Genomic DNA, 26,547 nt, shown 5'->3' on the forward strand with positions numbered 1-26,547 from the left:
GATCTTTTGTCCATGTTGACCTAATGCATGTCGACCAGTATTGGTTGACCTATTGACTGATGACCTTAGTAGTGTCATCCTATCATCCGGATCCCCTGTAGTTGATTACTCACACATATTCAATGCTGCGAGTGATGATATGTAAGCAAAGGCATGTGCAGATGCCGACACAGGGGTGCCGCTCTGGACTTCCCCCCTTCACCGCATTATCGTCTACACTACTCCCCCCTATCCCTGTCCAGGACATAGACTGCTTACCTAGCAGCCCAGATGAGCAGTCTTATGTTCCAAAGGAAGGGGTGGAGGAGATAGTCTGTTACCCGGAGGAGGGAGGTTGTCCGGGGCAGCATCCCTGTGTCGGCGTCTGTGCGCGTCTATGTATGTGAGTAAAAAATAAATTCCTCTAGAAGTCTGGTGAGTGCCCTTCCATTGCAGTACAGTATATACACACGCTGGCCAATGTTTACATGCTACGATTTAGAAAATATACACATCAATAATATTTAGATCGTTTTACAAAGCAGTAGGAGCTGTATTCTATGGTGGTATAATGGTCCACCTTGACCATTTTATATGTGTGCATGTGTTTATAAATATATATATTGTTTGTGTGAACATTTATGTGCGCGTGTGTATAACAATATAATGTGTTTGTAATATGTATATATGAATGCATGTTTATAGGAGACACCAGATAGCACTGTCCAGTAAAGTTTGTAAGCACAGCATTTAAATGTTACAAACAATTCTAAACTGGATAGGAAGTGGGTTTTAAACTGGCTTAAAGGGATTATGGTTTTAAAGCTGAATAAATGGTTCCCTGTTTTAGTTCATACACATTAGCTTTTAAAAGATTACTTGTGTATTGACCAACAACCACTGTAGCTGATCTTAAAATAATGATCTGTGCTGAGGGGGTATCATTGTATTTGTGTTGGGAAGGGGCATTCCCTAGAGGAGGGCTGGCGTTTGGACTCTTTACTTCATCTTCCCCACTGAGGATAATCTGTTGGGGATGTTTAATGCACTTAATTAAGCCTAGGTAAAGATCTGGTTCCAATTAGCATGGAATTGCACATACCCCACCCTGTCGCTAACAGAAGTATTACAACTGGTCATTTACATACTGACATGTAAGCTCTAGGCCCAGAGTAACCCGGCCATCTTACCCTATTATATGCTACAGTGATATATACTGTATAAAATGTGTATTTGTGTTTCTTATATCACTTCATATAATGATGATTTATTTATCTTTTAGCTCCTGGATCTGTTCATGATTTGGGACTGGTCGACGTATCTAGCTGACTATGGCCAACCGAACTCCAAGTATCTGAGGGTGAACCCCAGCACAGCCCTAATCCTGCTGGAGAAGTGAGTATAGAACTCCCTTGTGAATAATCATGCAAAGAGAATGAAGTCTTACCTGTAACGCATGCTGATAGCAGTCCTGGATATATGAAACGTCACATAATACCTCTGCTATTAGGGTGCTAGAATTACAGTGGTGTTAGGGTGCTCGTTAATTACTTACATCAGAGTTTCCCAAACTCTTCCATTACAATCCAGGTTTTAAGGATATCCATTTTTTAGCACAGGTGTCTAAATTAGTAACCGTCTGGACTCGAGCATGGATATCCTCAAAACCTGGACAGTAATGGTGGAGTTTGGGAAACTCTGTCTTACATTAGAAAAAAAATTGTCTAGCATAAAAAAGAACTACTAAAATAATAAAAATAGTTGACACGCTAACTCCTTTTCACTTCATCCGGTACTCACTGAAAGCTATATTAAGTCGCTATTGCAGGGCATTCCAGGCGTTATGTTGGGTTGTACCATATGTGTGGGTGTAAACATTACAGGCTTCCCGGTGCTAAATATACAGTTAGGTTTAATGACCAAGAATTATACGGCTGCAGCACGTATTGGTAGAGGTAGTAGGATTTAAAGCTCACACCTACAAATACCAGGATACGCAGTGCTATTGGGATGGTCAATAATAATATCTAAAAATATATTATTTTGATCTCTACAAAAGTGCTGGATGGTACAATCACAGGATGCAGCCGCTCTTCTGTGATCACCTATGCTATTGTCTTCATCATCGTTTCCTAACTCGCACGAGGGGTTGAGAAGCTGCAAGTTACTCCTCTCCTCCTCTCCTGATGTTTGCATTTGTGACTGTCTTCCTAGGTGGCATTTGTGCCAACATGCCCATACTCTACTTTGGGAACCTTTACATGCACCGTGCTTCTCACAATCCACACCTTCAATCATAATAAAACGCCATAAGTGTAAGATGTGAATGACTGTCCATACATAAGTAGTGCTCTGTGCGCAATCGCAGAAGTAAAATGCGTATTTTACACAGTAAATCACAGCTCAACACAGGAGCGTATTAAGAGAGGAGGGGGCACGAGCGCAGTCTCCATCTGGACCCCCTCCTCTCTAGCGCTAGCCGGTGGCGCAAGTGCGTAGACTCTGCTACTGTGCTGATCTTCGGGAAAATGGCTGCTACACCCAGTGATTTCTGCAGCCCTGCCATTGCCAATGCTGGACACCACAAAGGCAAGTATTTAAGAACATGGGTGTGTGGTGTGGCCACGCCCCTGCTGACCCAGAGGCCCGAGTGTACCTCACATCCTGCACCCATTTGCCACTTTCTCCTGCTGATATTGAGCAACATGTTCATCATGCGTGAATGGTGGGGCATGCTGGAACTTGTAGTTTGACAGCAGCTGAAACTCTGCAGGTCTGCATGATTATATATGATGAGATAGTGATGACTGTGTTGTCGCATTAGCGTATGGAGATACACAATTACAAGCTGTCACTGTTGCCTTTCTTTTCCTAGGATGAAAGACATGAGCAAGAAGAATAATATATTTGCCCAGTTCAGGAAGAATGACCGGGACAGGCAGAAGTTAATAGACACCGTGGTGAAACAGCTTAGAAGTCTGGTGAATGGGATGTCCCAGCACTCGTAGTGCTGGCGTGGTTCCTTCTGCAAAGTGTACAGAGACCTATAATCAGCACATTTCTTTCCTGCAATCTTTATTGTTTCTGCAAAAAGTAAAAAAGGTTTGGAGTGTGAATGCCGGCGTGGTCAGGAAACAGAGATTTTTAAGATTTGTTTTTTTGTAACTAGAAGGTATTTTATATATTGCACACAGGTGGTGTCGGTATTGCAGTTGGCGGAACAAGTCACTGGTGTGCACAGCTAGTGAATGAACTATAAATAAATATTGTATTTTAAATATAGCTGCTAAAGCCGCCACTTTTCTGCTACCTGGGCATTTTACGAAAGGGTTTTCTAAGTCACGCAAAGTCATTGCTATGATGAGAAGTGCGTCAGTCGCTGAGAAGACATGTCTGGTGGTGATCATTATAATTCAGACCTGCATCTATGGCTACTGAATGGAGATGTCTTCCTATCTGAGTGTATGACTGTGACCATCCACTTTTATCATATATTATATTCTCAGGGTTGTGATTTTGAACTGTACTTTGTAAATACTGGCTTTTACTCTCCTTTGGGAATAAAAAGAATGTTGACGAAAACTTGAGCTTTTAACGTTATTTCTGAAAATAGCCTAATCAAATATACATTATTAGGGAGAGAGATAAAGTAGAGAAAGATAAAGCACCAACCAATCGGTTCCTAACTGTCATTTTTAAACACAACTCTCTCCATGCTTTAATAAATCTTCCCCTACGTTTCCACATAGTCCTTTGCCGTCTAGCAACTGCCTAGAATGGGTTATCTCCGTCAATTGGATTTTGTTTAAAACTGCAGAAAAATTGTTTGATAGAACATCTCAGGCTAATTCAGAAAACCATTCCATGGTTGTTCATTGAATTCTGACATATTTCTGCAAATGTCTGTTACTCACACCTAGTCGCTGACAGTTTCTCCTCTGGGTAGCCCTGTATGCTACAATCCTTTTCTACCTCTTTGATAGGTTTTGCTGAATCTTGGAAATTGGAATACAACATTTGCTATATCATAAAATGACCTCGAATTGCAGTATATATTATACAAACAACCCAATATTATTGAAATCAACATGGCAGCCCCCAATCAGCAAACTAATGTCATTCAAATGTATGTGCCATTTAATGGAAAACTAGGAACAGTATGTAGTATATGTAATCTTAAAAGAATATAGAGAATGAAGGTTCTTTTTTTTAAAATAAGACTTGTGCAAACAGTTGTGGAACTACAAGTTTCAGCATTTGCGGCCACATATGCTAGTAGGACTCCTAGCTGGACAAAGGCTGGGTGGGGACACGCACAGTTTGCTGACCTCTGTACCGGACACCCTATGTCCCATTTCTCTGTAGCTGATTTAGAGGTCCTGAATATGTGTCCCTGGTGACATGTACAGGGGTGCCTGCTGTTTATTTCCCAGTGGCATTTTAATTTGAATCTTCCTTTAATATGAACATAAATACTCCAGTCACTTAGCATGTGACAGATATTGGGGTTGGTGGGTTTCCAAATGGCTATTGGCAGATGACTGTACTGTGAGCAGAATTAGATGTCTCCGGTCAGGGTGTACAGGGAGGCCCACAAGCTACTCTCCCTTTTATTGCAGTTTGTGATCTGGGGAATGGCCCTTCGTGGGACATACATTTCACGTCGTAAATTACTGAGAACGGGCTCAAAGCCTAAAGAGATTTATACTGATGGTGCTATGGATTATTACATGCCTGCCCTGCCTCGGATCATGCAGAGAGACATTTGTATATCGATCTCTGCTCAGATGCCCATGATCTGACTCTTACAGCAATAACAGGACCCTGGGCAGAGTCATGCATCTGTGCGGGGAATACTTAGCGATTTCCATCATCATCGTACACAGCAATAACCAGAAGGACTTAACAACAATTCAGTTGCTTATCTATATCACAATCGCATAATAGTAACGTTCCTTGCGGGTGCTATATATATATATATATATATATATATATATATATATATACTGCTCAAAAAAATAAAGGGAACACTAAAATAACACATCCTAGATCTGAATTAATGAAATATTCTTATTAAATACTTTGTTCTTTACATAGTTGAATGTGCTGACAACAAAATAACACAAAAATTATCAATGGAAATCAAATTTATTAACCCATGGAGGTCTGGATTTGGAGTCACCCTCAAAATTAAAGTGGAAAAACACACTACAGGCTGATCCAACTTTGATGTAATGTCCTTAAAACAAGTCAAAATGAGGCTCAGTAGTGTGTGTGGCCTCCACGTGCCTGTATGACCTCCCTACAACCCACACAAGTGGCTCAGGTAGTTCAGCTCATCCAGGATGGCACATCAATGCGAGCTGTGGCAAGAAGGTTTGCTGTTTCTGTCAGCGTAGTATCCAGAGCATGGAGGCGCTACCAGGAGACAGGCCAGTACATCAGGAGACGTGGAGGAGGCCGTAGGAGGGCAACAACCCAGCAGCAGGACCACTACCTCCGCCTTTGTGCAAGGAGGAACAGGAGGAGCACTGCCAGAGCCCTGCAAAATGACCTCCAGCAAGCCACAAATGTGCATGTGTCTACTCAAACGATCAGAAACAGACTCCATGAGGGTGGTATGAGGGCCCGACGCCCACAGGTGGGGGTTGTGCTTACAGCCCAACACCGTGCAGGACGTTTGGCATTTGCCAGAGAACACCAAGATTGGCAAATTCGCCACTGGCACCCTGTGCTCTTCACAGATGAAAGCAGGTTCTCACCGAGCACATGTGACAGACGTGACAGAGTCTGGAGACGCCAAGGAAAACGTTCTGCTGCCTGCAACATCCTCCAGCATGACCGGATTGGCAGTGGGTCAGTAATGGTGTGGGGTGGCATTTCTTTGGGGGGCCGCACAGCCCTCCATGTGCTCGCCAGAGGTAGCCTGACTGCCATTAGGTACTGAGATGAGATCCTCAGACCCCTTGTGAGACCATATGCTGGTGCGGTTGGCCCTGGGTTCCTCCTAATGCAAAACAATGCTAGACCTCATGTGGCTGGAGTGTGTCAGCAGTTCCTGCAAGAAGAAGGCATTGATGCTATGGACTGGCCCGCCCGTTCCCCAGACCTGAATCCAATTGAGCACATCTGGGACATCATATCTCGCTCCATCCACCAATGCCACGTTGCACCACAGACTGTCCAGGAGTTGGCGGATGCTTTAGTCGAGGTCTGGGAGGAGATCCCTCAGGAGACCATCCGCCACCTCATCAGGAGCATGCCCAGGCGTTGTAGGGAGGTCATACAGGCACGAGGAGGCCACAGAGACTACTGAGCCTCAATTTGACTTGTTTTAAGGACATTACATCAAAGTTAAATAAGCCCGTAGTGTGTTTTTCCACTTTAATTTTGAGGGTGATTCCAAATCCAGACCTCCATGGGTTAATAAATTTGATTTCCATTGATAATTTTTGTGTGATTTTGTTGTCAGCACATTCAACTATGTAAAGAACAAAGTATTTAATAAGAATATTTCATTCATTCAGATCTAGGATGTGTTATTTTACTGTTCCCTTTATTTTTTTGAGCAGTGTGTGTATATATATATATATATATATATATATATATATATATATATATATATATATATATATATATATATATAGATATATATATAGATAAAGTATTACGGAAAAACTGAAAACATTTTCTTCATATATATGATTCTGCTTAGTGATGTTCTATATGTAAATATAGAAACTACAGACACATGTATGTTTCTATGTAGTTTGTATAAACAAATAGCGAGGACAACCTGTTCCTATTTTGGGGGTCATTCCGACCCGATCGCTCACTGCAGTTTGTTGCAGCGCAGCGATCGGGTCGGAACTGCGCCGCCGTTTAGCACCCTCCCACCTAGCGACCGTCTCTGTCTCAGAGGCGATCGCTAGGTAACGAAAGCTGCGATGTGCCGGCGCCGCATGCGCAGTTTCGACCCGATCGCTGCGCTGCGACAAACTGCAGTGAGCGATATATACACACGTTACATACATACACACATATATATGTATTGTGATTTTTTTCCCCCATAATCACTATATATATATATATATATATATATATATATATATAGTTCAGTCCCCAAGATTACTGCTGCACCCACATACCCCTGTCCCTCTGCCCAGCACCCATTGCTCCATGTTTTTTTAGGGATAAAAATAAGGGATTGGGTAACAATAAAGCAAACTGTACACCTCTCTGTAATGTGCTATGTGTCTATCTGGTGTGTCTATAAGGCATATGCTGTCCCGACTGAAGCTATTTTCCAATATAGCTGTATTTCTAATGCTCAGGTGGGGAGCAGTAATTGTACAGCTAATACATAAATGTTACATGCAGAGTAATGTATGTACAATGTATACAGAAGAACGTTATAATATAGTCTGCGCTTCAAGTGCTATTGCGCACAGGCGCAGTCCTCTGGATCCAGACTGCGCAATCTTCCCCACATGTACCGAGCTTGTCCAGAGTATTTTATGGTGCTGAAAACTCTTTGGTTGGCTGACATTTTATTTAATTTACCCCCAGACCACAACAGGTGCTTCCAGTACAGCTAGCACTATAGCCTATAAATTACTACTTGCAAAGGTTTCCCCTGCCGGGGATGAACGGGTTAAAGAGTCCAGCTTTATTTGGGAGTTAGTGACCCCTTCCCCCAGACCCCAGAGCAGTGTAGACCGTACCTGTAATACTGCCTTGCAGCGCCTTCAGTACAGATGATCACTTGTATCTGATAAATGATGAAGTATTTAGGTAAATAGAGAGATGATAATAATATCGGGACAAATTGCTTATTTCCAAAAGTGAACTGATTTGTTGTGTTATCTTATGTAAACTCTCAGCTGATAACCTCAGCAATGTAACCTGTCAGGTTACTGATAGATACATGGAGTGAGCAGTGACTTTACACCCATACAGACGACTTGTAACCGATTACTTGGATCAAAGGCAGCATTCATCTGTGCCATTGTATTTAATTACATTGTATCTTCTCCAACACACACAGTTGTCACCCAGAAGACACAGAGAGAGTTACTGTAATCCCCAGCTAGGGGCTAGCAGTCACTGGCTACCAGGTCCTATACAAGGCAGTCTCTCTCTGTGTGTCTCTCTCTCTGTCACTCTCACACACACTCACTCTCTCTCTCTCTCTCTTTCTCCCAGAACTGTCACCTCACCCCCAGCACATTCCTGCAGTCAATACCATCACCTCCAATTTGCCCAATCCTAGCACTTTCCCCAGCTGCTTAGCTATGCAGAAAACACGTCACATATGAAGGTGGACCATATATTAGCTAGGAGGACGGCTAAACCCTCTGCCTTGAAGTTATGAGCTAGAACGCTTCAAGACATCTATCACTTGACTGAAGACTGTTTCTGAGCAGAACTGGTGAGTAGTCTCCACATAACCTTAGGAGCTTAGTTTTTATAAAACACCTGTTAGAAAAGTTTATATAGTTGTTTTATGGGCTATGAAAAGTCTTTTGTGTGAATACATTTTTTTTCTGGATTATCACCTATAGTTCTTTTCTATGCAGTCCGAAGGAAGCAGCAGGGTGCAAATTAAAGTGGAAATTGCACTATAGCGTTCAGATGTGTAGCCTGCAGCTATTCCCCTTTATCTTTCAGAAATAAATCTTTTCAGCCAAGATCCTTCACAGGAGTTTCTGTTGGGACTAAATCTATCACTGTCCATAGCATGCCAAATATATAATGAAATATGAAAGCTGCAATTTTAGCCCTTATAATCAGCATAGCTGCGTTCACAGTGCGCACTATTTATTTCTTCCTAGACTAAACATAACTCATTTCAGGGAAGGGAATCTTATATAAATCACCTACAGAACATTTTTGTTTTTTGGATGCTTTTTCATTATTTTTTGCAACATAATAAGAGGTTCCCATGTTTATTGGACTGTTTGTTTTTTGTATGCCTGTCTTAAAGAGCTGAGGATATCTTCATGGATTAATCAAAGTGTTAAGCATCTTGCAGAACAGTAACGCCTCCCAGTGCCAATTAAACCATTTCCAGCACAGTGACAGAGGCTGAGGCTCCAGAGCTACTGTAGTCACTGTGGGGTTGGAAGTGACACTAATTCCACTACATCCAGGAGATCTGCATCCGACTGAAGCCTTGCACCCACTGGGGGAGAAGATGTTCCTCTCTACAGACCTCAATTACTTCTCATTCTTTGAGGCGGCTGTTACCTCAGTCCTCTCCTTGGTCCTTCTCCTGGCAGCGTCTCACCAGTTATGGTCGCTGAGATGGCACAGTACCAGAGACCGGGCCAGCAGCTTACCTCTCCCCAAAGGCTCTATGGGCTGGCCATTTTTGGGGGAGACTCTGCATTGGCTTGTCCAGGTAAGACTGTTTATAATTTTATTTTAGAATAATCCACATTGATATATGGTCCAAGATCCTAGAGGAACAAACAAGATGTAGCTTTTCAACTGTTGTGGAACCACAAGTCTCAGGCTGCCAGAGAATACTGAGACTTGTGGTTCCACAATTACACGAGAGTCATGGGCTGCCTATGAGAAATAATGTCATTTTTGCTGTATTCAGTTTCCAGTGTTGTTTTATTTCATGGGTACTTTATTCCCAGTACTGACTCTACCAGGGCTGTGTCCTAGGTGTCAGTAATTACTTGCTAGGTGTCCAGAAGGTCCCTGGACTCCGAGCAGGACTTGCTGAGATACTGCTTTGTCTGATCATGACTTGTGTGTCCATCTCCAGGGTTTGGATTTCCATAGCTCCAGACGGGAAAAGTATGGAAACATTTTCAAGACTCATCTGCTGGGGAAACCACTGATCCGGGTGACTGGGGCGGAGAACGTCCGGAAGATCCTGCTAGGGGAGCACCACCTAGTGAGTGCCCAGTGGCCCCAGAGCACCCAGATCATCTTGGGCTCCAACACCATGGTCACCTCTATTGGGGAGCTCCATAGGCACAAGAGGAAAGTGAGTTATCGTACATAAACTGGACATATGTGTGTGTAGATTTTATATATATATATATATATATATATATATATATTCTGTAATGTAGATGTATTCATCCCATTCTGTACTATACTAGAAGTCCCTGTCCCTGTGATGTATTAGAGGAATGGTCAGAGTGTACAATGTATTAGACAAACCTAGAAATATAGATACACTGCCTGGCATGGAGCTGCCTGTAGTCTCCTGCCCATTAATGGTCTCCTCCTCTGCTTCCAGGTCATGGCCAAGGTGTTTAGCCACCCGGCGCTGGAGGGCTACATCCCACGCATCCAGGAGGCTGTGCGCCGGGAGCTGCACGGCTGGTGCAGGGAGAGCGGCTCCATCTCCATGTTCTCCTCGGCCAAAGCCCTGACTTTCCGCATTGCCGCCCGCATCCTGCTGGGGCTCAGCCTGGGGGAGAAGCAGTTCAAGGAGCTGTGTCGGGTGTTCGAGCAGCTGTTGGAGAATCTCTTCTCTCTGCCCCTGGACATCCCCTTCAGCGGTCTCCGCAAGGTGCAGCCTGTGCCCCCGTCCCGGGACCCTAATCACCCCTGATGTGCTTTCATCTGTGGCTATGTGCCCACCTTATGTGTATACGTGTGTGTGTGTTGTTTTAGTACGTATGTTATATATATCAGGTACATTTCATGGCACTCCCTGCTGTCCTTGTACAATGGCCGGGGTGCCTTCCTACAACTTTATACAGGAGACACGGGTTCCCTGGGGTACCTTTGCACGGTACTCCTGTACATACGCCTGGAGTGCCACCTGGTTCTTTGTAAGTACAGGAGTACCAGGCAAAGGTAACCCAGGGAACACGTTTCTGCTCTATCTACCTACCTATCTATCTATCTAGATAATGCAGTACAGGGATGTACTTCTGCACTCTGCTCCCCATCTTCATTGCAGAGAACCACATACAGTTGATAGAAAGCTACTATGATGCAGGATATAAGCAGTGAGGGCGGTGGGAGTGGGTCCCCACAGCATCCCCCCATGTACTGACAGAGGGTGATATAAGTGGCAGAGGTGGATGCCCTGTGTATGGGCTGCACACTCCGGCTAGCATATGATTTATGGACATGAGCACGGTAATGGGCAGCAGCTTAGGCCGGGGTCTATAAATCACACCCTGAATGGGACCCCTGGTAACTGCAGCTATCAGACATGGCCTATCATTGTCCTGTGGGGAGAGCACAGTGAGCGGAGGGGACAGTAGATGCAGATCAGCAGTTCCCCGGGTGTCAGGGACATGCCAGTCACTTTATCAGGCCATGCACCTGGGGACTTGTGAGATATCTGCCAGCACTGAGCTATGGGGTAACCTTCATTTACTTACTCCTACCTGCTGCCCTCTAGTCAGCCTTATAGTCTCTCCAATCAGAATACAGGTGTAGGTAACCTTGTGTCTCAAGAGGACATGGAACTACAGATCTCAGCATGTCCTGAACCTCACAGTCCCACAATAGATGTACATGGTTTCTCCTCCTGCTGTAAATTGCTAAGTATTATCAATATGTTATACATCTGGAATTGTATAGCGATATATATACATTTCCCTTCTCATGTTTGATTAATAATAATATTGAGCAGGAAATAAGAATAGTTACATATTAGCGAGTGACACAGACAGAAATCTAGGTTTCTACCTTTTCTAAAGGAGGCAACTAACGCCCCCTGTGATGTAGCTGGAGAGAGCTTCCTGGCCCAGGGATGGAGATCACACTAGTCACTAGTTCCTTCTAATCCACCCAATTTGGTTATTTAAATGAAAGGTATAAGCAGTATTTCCTGCAAAAGATTCACATACTTATATATTTAGGAGTGTATGCTTATTGTTATATTGGGCTATACGTACACCATTTCTACTTGTTCATTTATATATAGAGAGAGAGAGAGCAATACACAGATATAAATACATATATGGAGACAGACATGCAAACAAATATATTCATATACACACACACACACACACACACACACACACACACACATATATAATCCTATCATTTTCACCCTCTTTGCTAACAGCTTGTGTGCTCCCATAGGGTATTAAAGCACGGGACACTTTGCACAAGTATATGGAAGACGCTATTAGGGATAAAATCACAAAGAGAAATCCTGAAGTATGTGAAGATGCTCTGGACTACCTGATAGACAGCTCCAAGGAGAATGGCAAAGAGCTGAACATGCATGAGCTAAAGGTATGGGTCTAGCCATCCGCAACATTGTGTGTTATTACCAGGAACATGTATATCAGCAAGTTATGGAATATAAGTATAGGGCTTAAGCAAATTCTGTACACAGTATATACACCAGTTATATCCAGTGTGTAGCAACTGCTACCTATCCCATAAATACTTGTACTCTTATTATTCAGCATATACACAATGGGGCAGATGTATTAAGCCTGGAGAAGTGATAAAGCAGTGATAAGCGCAAGGTGATAACACCCCAGCCAATCAGCTCCTAACTTCTATTTACATATTGGAGCTGATTGGCTGGCGTGTTATCACCTTGCACTTATCACTGCTTTATCACTTCTCCTCTGCACAATACAATATTACTACATGCACAATTACAAGAAGGTTTTTGAAGCTTTATGGTTTACATTTTTTTTAAACCATTTAAGGTCTGATGTGATTGTTTCTATATTAAAATGCAGTAAGGTATACAGTGCATTTGTACTCAATAAAATGCATTACATTTAGGATATAATGGCACTGATTGAGATTTGAGAGCAAAAACAAGAAAGTAGCAACATCATGTTGCACTGACTTAAAATATGCAGAGATTTATGGGCCATACACATTGCGCGATCTGCCGCCGAGCTGCCCGACGGCGGATTGGGCCGACGGGCGACCTGGCGGCGGAGGGGCAGTTACGGGGGGGAGTGAAGTTTCTTCACTCTCCCCTCGTCACCTGGCTCCATAGCAGTGCAGACAAATACGGACGAGATCGTCCATATTGGCCTGCATGCACAAGCGACGGGGCACCAACGATGAACGAGCGCGGGGCCGCGCATCGTTCATCGCCGGTGCCTCCACACTGAAAGATATGAATGGTATCTCGTTCATTAATGAACGAGATCGTTCATATCTTTCAGTATTATCGCCCAGTGTGTAGGGCCCATTAGAGTTGGAAGGGGCGTGTCCCAGCTGAACTCTAAATTGCAGTGTAAAAATAAAGCTGAGCAGCATTTGTGGGCTAGATGCAGAAGCAGCCAGTATTTACCCTGCATGCAGAGGCAATACATTAATAAATTAATCAATTTGCACCTCTTGCATTGCAACATGGTTTGTCTTGGTGCCCCCTCCCAACTCTGAATCAGCCTCAGTGTCACTTAGCAGGTCTACATAAATCTTGGTTCTCAGCTGTGATAATAGCTGTGCCGCATTGGGTGCGATTTTCTAAGCATCACATTTATAGAAGTAAAGTATTTAAAAAAAAATTTCTCATACGTCCTAGAGGATGCTGGGGATGACATCAAGACCATGGGGTATAGACGGGATCCGCAGGAGACATGGGCACTCCAAAGACTTTTCATTGGGTGTGAACTGGCTCCTCCCTCTATGCCCCTCCTCCAGACCTCAGTTTTAGAAATGTGCCCAGGTCGACTGGATGCACTCTGAGGAGCTCTACTGAGTTTCTCTGAAAATACTTATGTGAGGTTTTTTATTTTCAGGGAGATCTGCTGGCATTAGACTCCCTGCTTCGTGGGACTGAGGAGGCAGAAGCAGAACCAACTTCCTCAGAGTTTCATGGCTCTGTTTCTGGCTGACAGGACACCATTAGCTCCTGAAAAGAACTGAACGCTAGCCGTGTCTAGATGCTCACTCCCACAGCACGCCGTCACCCCCCTCACAGAGCCAGAAGTCAGAAGATAGGTGAGTATGAGAAGAATGATCTTCAATCAAGTAAGTGACGGCTGAGGTGCGGCGCGGCTGGCGGGAGCGCAGCGTGCCATTGCTGCCCACACACACAGGCACTGCAGAGTGCAGGGCGCGGGGGGGGGGCGCCCTGGGCAGCAAGAAAAATACCTCAAACTGGCTAAAAGGGGTCATGAGATGCCACTGGCACAGCCCTACCCCCGCCAGTATAAATATTGTCATGGATACTGAGGGGCGGAGCTTCTTCCTCAGGCAGCCAGCACACTACTCAGCACCATTTTCTCTCTCTCCTCAGGCTGCAGAGAACACGTTGGTGCTCTCCTCCACTTCTGACAAGTACAGGGTGCTATAGAGGGGGGGGGGGGGGGGCACAAAGCAATTGTGGTGCATTTGATAGTGTATATTACTATTTAAAAGCGCTTTTGGGCTGTGGACATACTGTGTTCACAGGCAATACTGGCGCTGGGTTTGTGAACTGGCTGCTCCTATCCTGTGTCCCTCTGACAGATTTTACTGTGGGTCTGTCCCCAAAATAAGTCCCAGTGTGTCTGTGAGTGTGGTGTACACGTGTGAGGCATGTCTGAGGCAGGGAGTTCCTTCCCGGAGGAAGCCATTTTAGGGACACAGAGTTGTAATGTGGTGGCGCTATCGGCACACCAAGAGCCTGCATGGGTGAAAGAGATACGTGACAGTATGCATCTGATTAACCGTAGATTAGATAAGTCTGAATCTAAGGCTGTGTGCTGGAGAAAATCTGTGGAAGATGTGATTTTTCAGGATGCTGTTATTCCTTATGCGTGCGGCCCCTCTGGGTCACATAAGAGACCATTTGCAAATGTTGTAAACACTGATACCGACACGGATTCTGATTCTTGTGTCGACAATAGTGAATCCAGAGAGATAGATCATAAATTGGCAAAAAGTATACAATATATGATTGTGGCTATAAGGGACGTGTTGGAGGTTACAGAAAGCACTCCTGTACCTCAGGAGAAAGCTTATTTATGTAAGGAAAAGAAATCCAAATTCACGTTCCCTCCTTCACACGAACTAAATGCTCTGTTTGAAGGGATGTGGGTGAATCCTGATAAAAAATTTCGTATTCCCAAAAGGATTCACATAGCTTATCCTTTCCCGGTTGAAGACAGGAAAAAATGGGAGTCACCCCCTGTGTTAGACAGTGCACTTTCCAAGTTGACAAAGAAGGTAATTCTCCCTGCTCCTGGCACGGCTTCTCTTAAAGAGCCGGCAGACCCCAAAATGGAAACGACATTGAAATCCATTTATGTTACCAATGGTACACTGATTAGGCCCACTATTGCCTGCGCATGGGTGAGTCGCGCTTTTGAAAAATGGTCAGAAAACGTGTCATCAGAAATTGACACGATTGATAAAGATGAGATACTCCTTAAGTTAGGGAATATCAAGGACGCTGCCGCCTACATGCTGGAAGCAATGAAGGATATTGGACTCTTGAGTTCACAGGCCGCTGCCATGGCAGTATCGGCTAGGCGGGCATTGTGGATTCGCCAGTGGAACGCGGATGCAGATTCCAAAAGAAACATGGAGGCTCTCCCATATAAAGGTGAGGACTTATTTGGCGATGGCCTGGATGCGTTAGTCTCGGTGGCTACCGCAGGTAAGTCGACATTTTTGCCCTCTGCGCCTGCACCGGCAAAAAAGACCTATCACCCGCAAATTCAGTCCTTTCGGCCCAATAAATACAAAAAGGCAAAAGGTTCCCCCTTCTTTGCAGGAAGGGGAAGGGGAAAGAAGCCCACACTGGCTCCAGGTTCCCAAGAGCAGAAGTCTACCCCTAATTCTGCCAAATCCCCAGCATGACGCTGGAGCTCCCTTGCGGGAGGCCACTCGGGTGGGGGCACGTCTCAAACTTTTCAGCCCGGATTGGATTCTGTCTGGCCTGGATCCTTGGGTGTTGCAAATAGTATCCCAGGGATACAAACTAGAGTTTCAAGACGTTCCCCCATGCCGATTTTTCAAATCGACCTTGCCAGCTTCTCCGCCAGAGAGAGAAGCAGTAACAGCGGCAATCCAAAAATTATGTCAAGACCAGGTTATAGTTCTGGTACCGTTGTCACAACAAGGGCAGGGTTTTATTCAAGCCTCTTTGTTGTTCCGAAGGCGGACGGCTCGGTCAGACCGATCCTAAATCTAAAAGATCTGAATTTCTTCCTGAAAAGGTTCAAGTTCAAGATGGAATCACTTCAGGTGGTGATTGCCCCTCTGGAGGAGGGGGACTACTTAGTGTCGGTGGACATAAAGGATGCTTACCTGCATGTTCCCATTTATCCTCCTCACCAGGCTAATCTGAGATTCGCGATTTAGGATTGTCATTACCAATTCCAGATGTTACCTTTTGGTCTCTCCATGGTGCCGAGGGTGTTCACCAAGGTGATGGCGGAGATGATGGTCCTCCTTCGTCAGAAAAGAGTCAATATAATCCCTTATCTGGACGACCTCCTGATAAAGGCGAGATCCAGGGAGCAGTTATTACAAAACATATCCCTCTCCCTGTCAATACTCCAACAACACGGGTGGATCATAAATTACCCAAAGTCACAGTTGGAACCGACGACAAGGTTGTCTTTCCTCGGGATGATTCTGGACACAGAAGTTGAGAGAGTATTTCTTCCGCTGTAAAAGGCTCTGGAAATCCAGAAAATGGTAAAACAGATATTGAAACCATCAAGTGTGTCGATCCATCAGTGCATTTGGTTGCTGGGGAAGATGGTGGCGGCCTACGAGGCCATACAGTTTGGCAGGTTCCATGCCAGAGTATTCCAGTGGGACCTGTTGGACAAGTGGTCGGGGTCACACCTACACATGCACAGAAAGATAATCCTGTCGACAAAAACCAGGATTTCGCTCCTGTGATGGTTTCACAGCTCTCACCTGCTAGAGGTACGCATGTTCGGGATTCAGGACTGGGTCCTAGTAACCACGGATGCAAGTCTCCGAGGCTGGGGAGCAGTCTCTCAGGGAGAAAACTTCCAGGGACGTTGGTCACAACAGGAAGCCTGCCTTCACATAAATGTTCTGGAGCTAAGAGCCATTTACAACGGCCTTCAACAAGCGGTACATCTTCTTCAAGACCGTCCCGTGCAGATCTAGGCGGACAATGTTACAGCAGTCGCATACATAAACAGGCAGGGCGGAACAAAAAGCAGAGCGGCAATGGCAGAGGCGACAAAAATCCTCCGCTGGGCAGAAATCATCTACAAGCTTTGTCGGCAATATTCATTCCGGGATTAGACAACTGGGAAGCAGGCTTCCTCAGCAGACACGATCTCCATCCAGGAGAGTGGGGCCTCCACCAAGAAGTCTTCGCAGAGGTGACAAGTCTTTGGGGAGTTCCTCAAATAGACATGATGGCGTCTCGTCTCAACAAGAAGCTTCAGAGATACTGTTCCAAGTCGAGAGACCCTCAAGCAGTAGCAGTGGATGCACTGGTGGGTGTTTCCGTCAGTGTATATTTTCCCTCCACTTCCGCTGATCCCAAAAGTACTCAGGATCATAAGAAAAACAAGGGTTCGAGCAATCTTCATTGTCCCAGACTGGCCAAGAAGGGCTTGGTACCCAGATCTTCAGCAGTTACTCATAGGAGATCCTCGGCCTCTTCCTCCTCGGGAGGACCTGCTGCAGCAGGGGCCGTGTGTGTACCAAGACTTACCACGGCTATGTTTGACGGCATGGCTGTTGAGCGCCGTATCCTAGCCAGGAAGGGTATTCCTAAGGAGGTCATCCCCACCCTTATTCAGGCCAGAAAGGGAGTAAAATATGTGTCTTGGTGTGAATCCAAGAAAGCTCCTATGTAAGAGTTTCACTTAGGACGTTTTCTCCATTTTTTTGCAGGATGGTGTGGAGGCGGGCCTACGATTGGGATCAATCAAGGTCCAGATTTCGGCCTTGTCAGTGTTCTTCCAAAAACAATTGGCCTCTCTTCCAGAGGTTCAGACCTTCGTGAAAGGGGTTCTGCACATCCAGCCTCCATTCGTGCCTCCAGTGGCACCATGGGACCTTAACGTGGTGTTGCAGTTCCTTCAATCGGATTGGTTTGAGCCTCTACAAAAGATAGAGTTGAAGTTTCTCACTTGGAAAGTGGTGATGCTTTTGGCATTGGCATCCGCAAGGCAGGTGTCGGAATTGGGGGCCTTGTCTCACAAGAGCCCTTACCTGATTTTCCATGAAGATAGGGCAGAGTTGCGAACTCGCCAACATTTTCTTCCAAAGGTGGTTTCTGCTTTTCACATAAACCAACCTATTGTTAGTGCCAGTAGTTACTGACACATTCACTGATTCAAAGTCTCTAGATTGGTTAGAGCTTTGAAAATCTATGTTGCTAGAACAGCTCGTATATGGAAAACAGAGGCTCTGTTTGTCATGTATGATCACAACAAGATTGGCTGTCCTGCTTCCAAGCAGACTATTGCACGTTGGATTAGAAATACAATTCAGCAAGCTCATACTACGGCTGGATTGCCATTACCGACGTCGGTAAAGGCCCACTCCACTAGGAAGGTGGGCTCATCCTGGGCGGCTGCCCGGGGGGGCTCAGCATTACAACTTTGCCGAGCAGCTACTTGGTCAGGGTCAAACACATTTGCTAAGTTCTACAAGTTTGACACCTTGGCCGATGAGGACCTAAAGTTTGGTCAATCGGTGCTGCAGGGTCATCCGCACTCTCCCGCCCGTACTGGAGCTTTGGTATAGACCCCATGGTCTTGATGTCGTCCCCAGCATCCTCTAGTATGAGAAAATAGGATTTTGATAACCTACCGGTAAATCCTTTTCTCCTAGTCCGTAGAGGATGCTGGGCGCCCGTCCCAGTGCGTACTTTACCTGCAGTTTAGTTATTACAGTTACACAAGTTGTGTTATTTTGGTTTCAGCATGTTGCTGCAATTAGTTCATGCCTGTTGGCGTGTGTTATGTTGAATGTCATGTGTGCGGCATGGTTGAGGGTGTGAGTTGGTAGATATCTCACCACTAGTTAAGTAGTTCCTTTCCTCAAAATGTCAGTCTCCCTGGGCACAGTTCCTACAACTGAGGTCTGGAGGAGGGGCATAGAGGGAGGAGCCAGTTCACACCCAATGAAAAGTCTTTGGAGTGCCCATGTCTCCTGCGGATCACGTCTATACCCCATGGTCTTGATGTCGTCCCCAGCATCCTCTACGGACTAGGAGAAAAGGATTTACCGGTAGGTTATCAAAATCCTATTTTTTAAGTGTTATGATATTTAAATTAAATAAAATCTAATTAACAGAAGCAAGCACACAACAATCAGTACAGTAAATATGAGCCTAGGGGGAGGTGTATCAAACCAGAGCTCTAGATCTTGTGGTGCCCAGGGCGAAAGTTTCCTTTGCCCCCCTCCCCCGACAGGTAAAACAGAGTTAGTGCGTGCCGATCATATGGGATCGTGCGTGGCTTCATAGGGGAGGGGCGTGGCTTCATAGGGAAGGGGCATGGCCACAGTATGCCCCCAGTAGTTGTGCCCCCAGTAGATTTGCCCCCTGTATTTGTGCCGCCAGTAGATTTGCCCCCTGTAGCTGTGCCCCCAGTAGCTGTGCCACACACACACACACAAAAAAATACTCACCAGCCCCCCTCCTGCTTCCTGACCGCTGCTGCTCTGTCTCTGGCTGCCTGCTCCTCTCTATGGACGCCCCGGGGGCCCGCCCTGCTTGCCCGTGCCTAGAACCACTCCTGTATCAAACCCTAGAGAGAGAGAGAATGTGGAGGCGTTGCCCATAGCGACCAACTGTCATTTTATAGCCTGTACTAGATAAAAGATAACTAAAATCTCACTGGTTGCTAGCATGCTCTAATAGCAAAACTATAGCAAGGCATGCTGGAATGTGTAGTTTTACAGCAGCTGGTTGGCTGAATGTTGAATACCCCTATTGTACAGGTTAGAATGTTGAATACCCCTAATGTACAGGTTAGAATGTTTCCCATGGAGTCTACCTGTGGTCACTTCTTACTGGAACCCCCTTAATACTAAAGTATATAGCGGTAGCCAGCAAATTGCTTTCTAAATGACCATTCCAGATTTTATATATATATATATATATATATATATATATAAAATCAATCCTCTGTGTGGTCCGGCACTCACCCCTCCCGACAGGTTACTTGCTCCGGTGCCCTCCTAAGAGGTTGTTGCTACCTCAATGCATGTGGAGAAGAAAGGCGGCACTCGAAGGCTGATAATATGGTCAAACAGAACCACTCAGTGTTTATTCACGTCTACGTTTCGGGGGACGTACCCCCTTCCTCAGGACAAACCATTTTCGTCCGTCATCTTGATGAAGTCCTGTTGATGACGGACGAAACGCGTTGGGACTACCTGCTGACATTTCCTCTTATGGACAGATAAGCCATATATATTTTTGAATTCTGTACGCATGCATTCCAGCTATTTATGGACAGATAAGCTTGATATAATCTTTTATTCTGTACGCATGATATACAGCTATTCATGTATTTTTATGTATTTTTATGTATTTTTATGTCATTACGTGTATTAAATATTTTTATCTTCTATATATACACTGCCCAGGCTATATATTGATTGCATCTTGGGAATATGCTGGTTCCCTAATTGAGCCTAATGACTTTTTGGCAGTGATATATTTTGAAATTTGAATTTTAAAAACGGTACACACTATGTTTGCTTTCCTTTGTTTTTTCTACATGTATTAAGCGATAAAGAAGTACCGCTTGAACTAAGCTTCTCTGGTTTTCAGATAAGTTGTCTAAACTGGCTTTAACATACCTTCTCTTGATACCTTCATTTTTACCCGGTTATACAAATTACACTCTTGGGCGCTTATATTCACCAATTCTTTTAAATACTTATGTGTGCATGCCAAGCACATGTGTATGTACTATAAGCTGCCGCTCATATAATATATTGAGAAGTGTTCTTTATTTATTTTTTATTTTTACAAAAGGTTACTTTCACTTAAGGTATAGATAACACAAATCTGCACCTAAGCGCCGTAGTCTTCGTTTATATATATATATATATATATATATATATATATATATGTATAATGGTGGTCATTCCGAGTTGTTCGCTCGCAAGCTGCTTTTAGCAGCTTTGCACACGCTAAGCCGCCGCCTACTGGGAGTGAATCTTAGCTTCTCAAAATTGCGAACGAAAGATTCGCAATATTGCGAAAAGACTTCTCTGTGCAGTTTCTGAGTAGCTCGAGACTTACTCTGCCAGTGCGATCAGTTCAGTGCTTGTCGTTCCTGGTTTGACGTCACAAACACACCCAGTGTTCGCCCAGACACTCCTCCGTTTCTCCAGCCACTCCCGCGTTTTTCCCAGAAACGGTAGCGTTTTTTCGCACACACCCATAAAACGGCCAGTTTCCGCCCAGAAACACCCACTTCCTGTCAATCACATTACGAACACCAGAACGAAGAAAAAACCTTGTAATGCCGTGAGTAAAATACCTAACTGCATAGCAAATTTACTTGGCGCAGTCGCACTGCGGACATTGCGCATGCGCATTAGCGACTAATCGCTCCGTTGCGAGAAAAAAATAACGAGCGAACAACTCGGAATGACCCCCAATATACACAATGCAGCAGACCCGGCACTCCACGAGGTAGATACAGCTGGGTTTGGTGCCCTTACAAATAGAAAGTACAACAGCACAGACGTACGGCACTCAAAACCACTTGGCAAGAAAATGACAGAAGCACGTTTGCTTTACAACGTTTCAAACTCTATTTGAGTTTTTCATCAGGTAAACATCATGTTTACCTGATGAAAAACTCAAATAGAATTTGAAACGTTGTAGAGCAAACGTGCTTCTGTCATTTTCTTGCCAAGTGGTTTTGAGTGCCGTACGTCTGCACTGTTTTATATATATATATATATATATATATATATAAAATATATATTATATTACATTTACCCACAGTATCTCACTCTCCTTCCCTTTCTCCTGCTGTCTCAGTGTCTCAGACTGATGAATACAATTAATTAGAGGCTGAATCATGATATACAGCATAATGTCAGTGTGCGAGAACACGCTCATTACCACAGTCTCTTGTTACACAGGAATCGGCTATTGAGCTTATGTTTGCTGCCTTCTTCACCACTGCGAGTGCCAGCACCTCCCTCATACTTCTCTTACTCAAGCATCCATCTGCCATACACAAGCTCAAGCAGGAACTGGCATCACATGGGTTAAACAAGCAGTGCCAGTGTCTCCATTCAGATAACCCAAATAACAACAGATTGGATGAGCAATGTGTGACTGCAGGTTGCCACTCATCTCTCCTGGGCCCTGAGGGGCATGTGACAAAGATATGGGAGCAGACAAAACTCATGTTAGCAGATAGAAACGTGAGAGAACAGATTTGTCCTCTGGAAAGAAGATGCCATGATGGTATGAACTGGGAGCACCAGTGTAATGGTGCATTGTACAAGCAGGATACAGCACTTTACCACCTGGGTACTACCACGTTACCAGAAGAACCTCATGGACTAAAGTCTGAGTGCACCTGCCAGATGAACATGACTTTGGAGAAATTGAAAGGACTTCACTATCTGGACTGTGTAGTGAAGGAGGTACTCCGACTGCTCCCACCAGTCTCTGGGGGTTACAGAACTGCTCTTCAAACCTTTGAACTAGATGTGAGTATAAGCTCTGTTTTGGGGTATGCCTGAGAATTGTGTTTGATCTGATAATATAGGGGACATGGCTGAATGTGAGTATAAGCTGGTACTCTATGAGATATCTCAGTGTTGCTGGATGTGAGTATAAGCTGGTACTCTATGAGATATCTCAGTGTTGCTGGATGTGAGTATGAGCTGGTTCTATAGGAGACATCTCAGTGTGGCTGGAAGTGAGTATGAGCTGGTACTCTTGATATTTCTCAGTATGGCTGGATTTGAGAGATTTCTCAGTGTGGCTGGATGTGAGTATGAGCTGGTACACTATGAGATTTCTCAGTCTGGCTGGATGTGAGTAGAAGCTCTGTTTGAGCTGATAATATAAGGGACATGGCTAGATGTGAGTATGATCTTGTTCTATTTGAGATTTCTCAGTGTGGCTGGAAGTGAGTATGAGCTGGTACTCTGAGATACCTCAGTGTGGCTGGATGTGAGTATGAGTAAGTACTCTATGAGATATCTTTGTGTGGTTGGATGTGAGTATGAACTAGTACTCTGAGACATTTCAGTGTGGCTGAATGTGAGTATCAGCTGATTCTTTATGAGATACCTCAGTGTGGCTGGATGTGAGTATGAGCTGGTACTCTATGAGATATCTCTGTGTGTCTGGATGTGAGTATGAGCTGGTTCTAGATGAGACATCTCAATGTGGCTGTATGAGCTAGTACTCTGAGATTCCTCAGTGTGGCTGGATGTGAATGTGAATATAAGCTGGTACTCTATGAGATATCTCAGTGTTGCTGGATGTGAGTATAAGCTGGTACTCTATGAGATATCTCAGTGTTGCTGGATGTGAGTATGAGCTGGTTCTATATGAGACATCTCAGTGTGGCTGGAAGTGAGTATGAGCTGGTACTCTTGATATTTCTCAGTATGGCTGGATTTGAGAGATTTCTCAGTGTGGCTGGATGTGAGTATGAGCTGGTACTCTATGAGATTTCTCAGTGTGGCTGGATGTGAGTAGAAGCTCTGTTTGAGCTGATAATATAAGGGACATGGCTAGATGTGAGTATGAGCTTGTTCTATTTGAGATTTCTCAGTGTGGCTGGAAGTGAGTATGAGCTGGTACTCTGAGATACGTCAGTGTGGCTGGATGTGAGTATGAGTAAGTACTCTATGAGATATCTTTGTGTGGTTGGATGTGAGTATGAATTAGTACTCTGAGACATTTCAATGTGGCTGAATGTGAGTATCAGCTGATTTTTTATGAGATACCTCAGTGTGGCTGGATGTGAGTATGAGCTGGTACTCTATGAGATATCTCTGTGTGTCTGGATGTGAGTATGAGCTGGTTCTAGATGAGACATCTCAATGTGGCTGTATGAGCTAGTACTCTGAGATACCTCAGTGTGGCTGGATGTGAGTAGTATGAACTGGTATTCTATGAGATATCTCTGTGTGGCTGGATGTGAGTATGAGCTGGTTCTATATGAGACATCAAAGTGTGGCTGGATGTGAGTATGAGTTGGTTCTATATAGACATCTCAGTGTGGTTAGATGTGAGTATGAGCTCTATGAGATATCTCAGTGTGGCTGGATGTGAGTTGGATGTGCGTATACTCTATGAGATATCTCAGTGTGGCTGGATGTGAATAGAAGCTCTGTTTGAGCTGATAATATAAGGGACATGGCTGCATGTTAGTATGAACTGGTACTCTGAGATACCTCAGTGTGGCTGATTGTGAGTATGAGCTGGTATTCCATGAGACATCACAGTGCGGCTGGATGTGAGTATGAGCTGGCTCTATATGACATATCACAGTGTGGCTGGATGTGAGTATGAGCTGGTTCTGGTTCTATATGATATATCACAGTGTGGCTAGACATGAGTATACTCTATGAGATATCTCTGTGTGTTTGGATGTGAGTATGAACTTGGACTCTATGAGACATCTCAATATGGCTGGATGTATGAGCTGGTTCTATATGAGATACCTCAGTGTGGCTGGATGTGAGTATGAACTAGGACTCTGAGACATCTCAATGTGGCTGGATGTGAATATGAACTTGTTCTATATGATACATCTCAGTGTGGTTGGATGTGAGTATGAGCTGGTGCTCTATGAGATATCTCAGTGTTGCTGGATGTGAGTATGAGCTGGTTCTATATGAGACATCTCAGTATGGCTGGATGTGAGTATGAGCTGGTGCTCTATGAGATATCTCTATGTGGTTGGATGCGAGTATCAACTAGCACTCTATGAGATATCTCAGTGTTGCTGGATGTGAGTATTAACTGGTTCTATATGAGATACCTCAGTGTGGCTGGAAGTGAGTATGAGCTGATACTCTGAGATACCTCAGTGTGGCTGGATGCGAGTATGAGCTGGTACTCTGAGATACCTCAGTGTGGCTGGATGTGAGTATGAGCTAGTACTCTGAGACATCTCAGTGGTGCTGGATGTGAGTATGAGCTGATTCTATATGAGACATCTCAGTGGTGCTGGATGTGAGTATGAGCTGGTTCTATATGAGACATCTCAGTGACGCTGGATGTGAGTATGAGCTAGTAATCTATGAGATATCTCAGTACGGCTGGATAAGATATGTAATTCAAACTGTATCACAGTCTGAATGCCTTTGTGGAGTGCGCACGCGTAGCAGGCTCAATGCGTGTACACACCCCGGGAGCCCAGTGAGATGCTATCAGCATCTCTGGGCTGCGATCGCCTCTGCCTGATTGACAGGCAGAGGTGGTCACGGGGTGGGAGGGGGCCTGCCAATGGCGTCAGAACGGCGTTGGCAGGGCGCGGTCCGGACAACGCAGGCGTGTACGGACCGCTGCAGGGGCGGGTAGCAGTTGATGTGTGACATCACTCACAGCCGCTGTGACCCGGGACGCTGCGGGTAGCCGCCTGCTAGCATGCAGGAACTGTGTAGGCAGGGAGCTACTCACCAGGTGCAACAGCATCACCACCGTGCAATGGTTTTGCACCCTTCCGTTCGGGAGGGGGGTGGGGGTGGGGGCAGAGTCAGACATGCGAGGAGGACTAGCCCTGTGCTGGGCATTCCCCCGGATGTCTGAGTAACTATTCGTAGATGTGCTAAATTTAGCACATCTACGATCAGATCTGAATTACTCCCAAAGTTCCAGCTAGTCAGCTCCAAACTGTCGTTTCTATTAAGTCCTAGAGGATACTGGGGTCCATTTAGTACCATGGGGTATAGACGGGTCCACTAGGAGCCATGGGCACTTTAAGAATTTGATAGTGTGGGCTGGCTCCTCCCTCTATGCCCCTCCTACTAGACTCAGTTTAGAAAATGTGCCAGGAGGAGCCGCTCATGCTGAAGGAAGCTCCTGAAGAGTTTTCTGCATTTATTTTCTATGTTGTTTTCATGCAGGGCTGGTTGGCACCAGCCTGCCTGCTTCGTGGGACTTAGGGGGAAAAACGGCCCAACCTCTTGAAGGGTTAATGGTCCCGTTCCCCGCTGACAGGACACTGAGCTCCTGGGGGACCTATTCGCAAACCCCACCATGGCGAGCGTGCAGCACGCCGCCACCCCTAACAGAGCCAGAAGAATGAAGAGTGGTGAGTACTGAGCGCTAGTCGGGCGCTGGCCATTATGGCGGCATGAGGGTATGGAGACGCACGGCTTCTACACGGGGCGGAATGCGTCTCCGGACACAGTACACAACTGCGTCCCTGTACACTGTACACAGTACCCACACTGGCACAATAGCCTTAAAATGGTTCTCTCCATTTTAAGCACCAGATTCCTCAGCCAGTATAAAAAAAGCGGGAAGACCGCGCGCCATTGCAGGGGCGGGGCTTCACTATGAGAGGATCCAGCAGCTCATCGTCCCCATTTTCCCTCTGCAGTGGACACAGACGCTGACAGGACAGGGACGCGCAGCTCCTCCAGTGTGACTCCAGATTACCTCAGCAGTGCCAGGGGGTCATAGCAGGGGGGGAGTGATTATTGGTGTACTAAGTC

The 26,547-nt window shown here is 45.2% G+C and overlaps 1 protein-coding gene across 5 annotated transcripts in view; it reads left to right on the plus strand.

The window, feature by feature from the left end:
• The first annotated feature begins 304 nt into the window (after positions 1–304).
• The window catches only part of LOC135056638 (cytochrome P450 26C1-like), a 40,385-nt gene continuing 14,142 nt past the window's right edge, over positions 305–26,547 (plus strand). Inside the window, exons 1-9 of one of the 5 annotated variants that reach the window (XM_063962062.1) lie at positions 305–382; positions 1,262–1,374; positions 2,855–3,081; positions 8,185–8,410; positions 8,966–9,382; positions 9,758–9,982; positions 10,241–10,516; positions 12,052–12,207; positions 21,994–22,572. In XM_063962062.1, the coding sequence (XP_063818132.1) occupies positions 9,176–9,382; positions 9,758–9,982; positions 10,241–10,516; positions 12,052–12,207; positions 21,994–22,572 (1,443 nt within the window). In that variant the 5' untranslated portion in view covers positions 305–382; positions 1,262–1,374; positions 2,855–3,081; positions 8,185–8,410; positions 8,966–9,175. The other 4 variants (XM_063962061.1, XM_063962060.1, XM_063962064.1 and 1 more) reach the window with 4 other exon arrangements.

Source organism: Pseudophryne corroboree, chromosome 3, assembly GCF_028390025.1.
Source record: "Pseudophryne corroboree isolate aPseCor3 chromosome 3, aPseCor3.hap2, whole genome shotgun sequence".
NCBI lineage: Eukaryota > Metazoa > Chordata > Amphibia > Anura > Myobatrachidae > Pseudophryne > Pseudophryne corroboree.